Source organism: Colletotrichum orchidophilum (assembly GCF_001831195.1).
Source record: "Colletotrichum orchidophilum strain IMI 309357 chromosome Unknown Scaffold_124.1, whole genome shotgun sequence".
In the NCBI taxonomy this organism is placed as follows: domain Eukaryota; kingdom Fungi; phylum Ascomycota; class Sordariomycetes; order Glomerellales; family Glomerellaceae; genus Colletotrichum; species Colletotrichum orchidophilum.
Genome location: NW_019173080.1, coordinates 130,660 through 136,659, shown reverse-complemented (window position 1 = coordinate 136,659; position 6,000 = coordinate 130,660). Strand labels below are relative to the sequence as shown.

At 53.2% G+C, this 6,000-nt stretch overlaps 2 protein-coding genes across 2 annotated transcripts; one reads left to right on the top strand and one right to left on the bottom strand.

The window, feature by feature from the left end:
* Positions 1–98: 98 nt before the first annotated feature.
* On the bottom strand, positions 99–518 carry CORC01_11440 (uncharacterized protein; the record flags this gene model as incomplete). Its single annotated transcript, XM_022623064.1, has 2 exons — positions 99–286; positions 374–518. The coding sequence occupies 2 exons, from the start codon at positions 516–518 to the stop codon at positions 99–101; spliced, it is 333 nt and encodes a 110-aa protein (XP_022470463.1).
* A 601-nt stretch (positions 519–1,119) lies between these two features.
* Positions 1,120–4,992, top strand: CORC01_11439 (Na+/H+/K+ antiporter P-type ATPase; the record flags this gene model as incomplete). The annotated part of the gene is made up of 8 exons (XM_022623063.1): positions 1,120–1,337; positions 1,424–1,491; positions 1,586–2,125; positions 2,234–2,504; positions 2,565–2,805; positions 2,869–3,275; positions 3,347–3,695; positions 3,766–4,992. 8 exons carry the CDS (start codon positions 1,120–1,122, stop codon positions 4,990–4,992), a joined length of 3,321 nt encoding a protein of 1,106 aa, XP_022470462.1.
* Positions 4,993–6,000: the final 1,008 nt, after the last annotated feature.

Genomic DNA, 6,000 nt, shown 5'->3' with positions numbered 1-6,000 from the left:
CGAGCCTCCTCCTCCCCCCCTTGGTGCGGCCGCACGCCAACGTTGTTTCTGTGACACGCCTTTCGCTCTCGATTTGGACTTTGCTTGCCCTGCTCATTTCAAAACAGCCCGGCCTGGCTTAGCCGCGCCGGGAGCAAGTCTTGCGCATGAGGCATGAGATTCCTGAGAGCTGTCGGCCACAGTACGCTCGGCACGTTGGATTCCCAGTGCCATTTCACCGCCTCCTGGCGCCGTAGATACAACGCCCGACCGGCCTCCATCCTTCTTCGCACGTCGCCCCGTCGGCCTGCTCGACGTCGGGGTGTCTATTAGCTGCTGATGTTGCCTTTACGGTCTTGGCCTCGGGGCCTTGTTCCTGTTTGTCATTGCTCACCACGCTTCACGTCGTCGCCCATGCCTTGCCTTGCTGGTATTGTCTGCCTTGCCTGAGCTGGCGACACGACTGTGAACTTGCACCCCCATCCCCCATCCACTTCTCCCTCCTTCTCCTCCTCTTGACTATACGCCCTGCCATCCATCCGACTGCTCGGGAGTCGCAGAAAAAAAGCCGCTCACTTGGTGTTGGCCCTTTCCCCTTCCCCTCCCTCCTCGTCCAAAACAGGCGCATATTGTGTTCCTCTTGCTTGACACCATCCCAAGTCAATCCAAGTCAAGCAAAGCGTCCGGTCCCAGCCCTTCCCATGTGATTGAATAATGCGGATGCCGTAATATCCGCAATGGCGGTGCGCGGTACGGCACAGTACCTTTTGGGAGTGGTTGATAGTCTCTCGTAAACATTTGCATACACAAATGCCAAGGCTCATGATAGACATGAGGATTAAGACGGTTACCCTCTTCTGTGCCGTCGTTCTCGTCTCGTGGCCCTGCCTCGTCCATTTCGTATATAAGACCCTGGATCTTTGGCAGGTCATTAGAGTGCAGATCTGCTCACAGACTCGCTCACTTCTCACTTCCCTCCCTTTTCTCCCTCTCCTCTCCTCGTGAGGCCTCCCCTTCCTGCTCTTGTTACTCTGAGCTGTCCTATCAATCCCAGAACCCCCCCCCCCCCATCCCACCCTACTCTTTGCTTGAGATTCCGTTACACAAGTTTGCCTGCTCGAAAAAGACACCATCTCAACAATGGACGACGAATCTGAACTCAAACATGAGAGCCAGGCGGCCGGGGATCGTATCCGCTGGGATGCTGATGAGGAGGCCGGCAGGAAGGCACATCGTTCTAGTGCTGCTCCGGCTTTGCACCATGCCCGGTCAAACACGTCAATGTCCATCCACTCGGTCCGGTCCAGACGCAATTCTATCGACGCTGCCGCTGAGCTTCCCATCCAGTACCGCACGGTGTAAGTGTGGACATGCGACTTGAAGAAAACATGAAAACAAATGCCTCGGTGTCTTCTTCTCTCGGCTAACGATACTCTTCGAAAAGTTCCTTTGAGATTGAAGAGTACAAGACAAAAAGCGAAGCCGTCAAGAAAGCCAAAAATGTCGCAACAGGTTGGTGATACTGCTGGGAACCCTCCATCGTGATCTATTGTGTGGCGACTATATAGTGAACTACAGTCACTGATACCCATCTGCGCCTCTGCAGAACTCTCGGAACTCGAATGGCACACCCTTTCCGTCGACGAGATCCTCAGACGCCAGTCATCCTCCCTCGCAGACGGCCTTTCCGCAGACCAAATACAGCGCCGAACCGCACACTATGGCAAGAACGCGCCCTCGCCCGCCCCGACAAATCATACAAAACGCATCTTCGGATACTTCTTCAAGGGTTTCGGTACCGTGCTTCTCGTGGCTTCCATCCTCGTCTTCATCGCATGGAAGCCCCTAGGAAGCCCGCCGGCCGTAGCGAACCTGGCGTTGGCCATCGTGTTGCTGGCCGTCTTTTTCATCCAGGCCGGCTTCAACATGTGGCAGGACTGGTCTTCCTCGCGGGTCATGAATTCCATCAAGACGATGCTCCCTGAGAATTGCATGGTCATTCGTGATGGCAACCAGGTTGAACTGATGGCCGAGAACATCGTCCCTGGCGACATCCTCATTGTCAAGTCGGGCAATAAGCTACCTGCCGATGTGCGTTTTCTCAAGGTCTCTTCGGATGCAAAGTTTGACAGGTCTATCTTGACTGGTAAGCCACTCTCTGCTTCTGTTCTGTATCTAACTTGGCACTCGTGATTCAAAATTTTGCTTTCAGCCTACTGTTGATTTCAGTCACTGACAAGGTACAAAACAACAGGAGAGTCTGTTCCTTTGCCCGCTTCTGTTGACTCGACCGATAACAACTACCTCGAGACTCGATGCATCGGTCTCCAGGGCACACATTGTGTTTCTGGCACTTGCACCGGTGTTGTCGTCGCCACAGGTGACAACACTATTTTTGGACGCATCGCCAAGCTGACCAACGAGCCCAAGAAGGGGTTGACCACTTTGGAGCGTGAAGTTTTGCACTTTGTGCTCATTATCTGCTCAATCATGTTCCTCATGATTGTGCTTGTCTTGATTGTCTGGTATGTCGTCAGGCCGGACGTAAAGTCAAAGTTCAAAAGCTAACTACTTCTCACTTACAGGGGTACATGGCTAAGGAAAAAATATCCCAACTGGATCAACGTTCCCAACTTGATCATTTCTTGTGTCTCTGTCGCCGTGGCTTTCATTCCCGAGGGTCTGCCCGTTGCTCTGACGGCCAGTATGACCATCAGCGCCAACATGATGCGGAAGAACAAGATTCTATGCAAGTCGCTCAAGACCGTCGAAACACTTGGATCTGTCTCGATTATCTGTTCTGATAAGACGGGTACTCTGACCCAGGTAAGCTGCACTACTATCCACTTCTACTTTGGTTAAGCGTTAGATTAACCAATTACATTGCAGAACAAGATGATTGTCACCGAATGCGCCATTGGCACCATGAAGATGACAGCCGACGGTGCCCGGGATAAGATCGCAGTTGACAGACACAACCACCCTAACAACAACTCGTTGGAGCAGCTTCGTGCGCTTGCTGGTCTCTGCAACGCTGGGCAGTTCGATGCCGCAACCGTGCGCTTGCCACTTCACGAGCGCGTCATCCACGGCGATGCTACAGATCAGGCCATCCTGCGCTTCTCTGAGAGTCTGGGGCAGACCGCTGAGCTGCGCCGTTGTTGGCAGACAAAGTACGAGCTTGCCTTTAACAGCAAGAACAAGTACATGATCCGGGTTCTCGGCATGTCGCATCCTGACGGACTCTCACTTGCTCTGCCTTCCGACACTGCTTCGGTATTCCAGCCAGGCGACGTGTAAGCCTCCCCCTTTTCCCTCGAAAGAGAACCCCAAGGAGGAAAGTACAACTTCTGACACTGAAATTTAGCTTGTTGACCATCAAAGGCGCTCCCGATGTGCTCATGCCAAGATTGAGCAACTATGTTAATCCTGCCGGATATACTACCTCGCTGGACCCTGAGACCCGTGCTACTATCGAGCAAATTAAGGATGAATGGTCGGCTCAGGGACGTCGTGTGCTGTTGCTCGCTCGGAAGGCCATCTCAAGATCTGCCCTCCAAGGTCACCCATCTGACAGCTCTTACGAGATGGAAATCAACAACCAGGCGAAATCAGGTCTGACGCTCGTCGGTCTTGTTGGAATCGTCGATCCTCCCCGTCCCGAGATTCCCGAGGTCATGAACACCCTTCGTGGCGCGGGTATAAGAATCTTTATGGTAAGCTACCAATCATTTGAAAAAAACATGTTGCATATCGAGGTGACGCAAAAGACTGACCAAAATACAGGTTACCGGCGACTTTGCTCTCACGGCGCAGGCCATCGCAGCGGAGTGCAACATCATCAGTGTCCCGCGCTCGCAAATCGACGACATTTCTGCCCTCCAACGCATCAACCATGCCGACCCCTCCGTCAAGCACATCGTGGACGACCTCGAGTCTTCTCCGCGCCAAGCCCTTGTTCTTTCCGGCCCCGAGTTGATGACCCTCAACGAAGAGCAGTGGGACCAGCTCGCCAAGTACCAGGAAATTGTCTTCGCGCGAACGACTCCAGAGCAGAAGCTCCGCATCGTTCGCGAGCTGCAGTCCCGTCACGAGATCGTAGGCATGACTGGCGACGGCGTCAACGACGCACCCTCCCTGCGCGCCGCCGACGTCGGCATCGCCCTGGGATCCGGAAGCGATATCGCCATCGAGGCTGCCGACATGGTTTTGCTAGACTCCTTCTCCAGCGTCGTCGAGGCCCTGCGGTATGGACGCATGATGTTTGACAATCTCAAGAAGACGGTCGCCTATCTCCTCCCGGCCGGAAGTTTCTCCGAGTTCTGGCCCGTCATGACCAATGTCCTCTTCGGCATCCCCCAGATCCTCAGCAGTTTCCTCATGATCATCATCTGCCTCTTCACTGATGCCGCCGCCGCCATCGCCATGGCGTACGAGGCGCCCGAAGCCGACGTGCTTCTGCGCAAGCCCCGCGTACCCGGAAAGGACCGCCTCGTCGACTGGCAACTGGTGTTGCAGTCGTACGGTCTCGTGGGAGTCTTGGAGACGTTGTCTTCGTTTGCCATGTCCTACTGGTATCTGGAGCGAAACGGCATCAAGTTCAGCGATATTTGGTTCTCTTTTGGCAACTTGCCTTCGTCGATCGACCAAGACTACTACCAACAGAAGCTCAACGTGGCAAGCTCAATCTACTTTGTCAACCTCGTCGTCATGCAGTGGTTCAACCTCCTGGCCATCCGCACCCGTCGGCTGTCGCTGTTCCAGCACCCGCCCATCGGCAACAAGCGCACGCAGAACCTCTATCTCTTCCCCGCCATCATCTTTGCGCTACTGATGGCCATCTTCTGGCTGTATGTCCCTGAGTTCCAGACGACACTTGACACGGCTCCGGTCCCTGTTGAGTATTGGTTCCTGCCGATGACTTTTGGTCTGGGTATTCTCCTCATCGACGAGGCGAGAAAGTTCGCTGTGCGGAAGTGGCCTACGGGCTTTATTGCAAAGTGCGCATGGTAGATATCAACACTGGCGTTGAATTTGGGGGTTTGGGCTGGGGACGATATACTGTAGAGAAAATACCCCTGGGCTGGACGATTCTTTTTCTTAGCGGGAGTAGAGGGGAAGGCATAGTGTTCTTTTCTTGTTCAGCAAGCGAGCCAGCGTTGACTCTGTGAGCAATTTTACATTTATTTGCGTTAATTTTGAACTCGAATCCATCATCCATCTTTCAAACTCCAACAATAACAGAACCATTGTTGACGACTAGGACTTGGCTCGGGTCCCACGTGATGTTTACTCAACTAGCCAAGCTTCATCTGTCGATAAAAGATTGACGATCATCTTCATAATCAGAGAAAACAAATAGTGTTTGGAACGGCCTTCCAACAAGACTTGACACTACATGGGGATGCAAGCCTGCGGGGTGTGGTGCTCAAGAGGTCTAGGCACTGAATGCTCGTTCAGCCATACTTCCCGCCATCGTGGACTAAGGAATACCTGGTACTTAAGACATTGGTTACAACTGGTTTCTGCCGCACCGATATCAACAGACAAGGTTCGTCTTATGTTAGTCAATGATCAAGTTTCTCTAAAGGCTTTGGAACTTCTTGTGTTTCAGGTCAAGTTAAAACCGCCAACTGTGATTGACTTTATTTCTGTCGCTGAATAGATGCGGCTACAAGTTGATCACGGTCTGGACGTTGAGGGAACTCTCTGGATTGTTGTAGGAAAAGAGCAAGTATGACGTGCCACTCCGCCAAGGTCCGGGCGGCCACGGATGACAGTGCGTCGCTAGCTGGAACATTGGATCTTGGAGTACAAGTTGTTACCGCTTCTGGAAAAGCTGCCTGTCGGACCGACCTTGGCACATGGCGCCTATCTGCAGGCGATCTTGGCGACATAAGCCTGGCGACTGGTAGATGGCATAGAGTCGAGACGGACTTTGGTGCCGTTCTGTCGAACCAGCTTGAAACATGCACCTCTGGCATTCACGAGCGCGCTGCTCTGAAGCGGTTTCGTACAGGT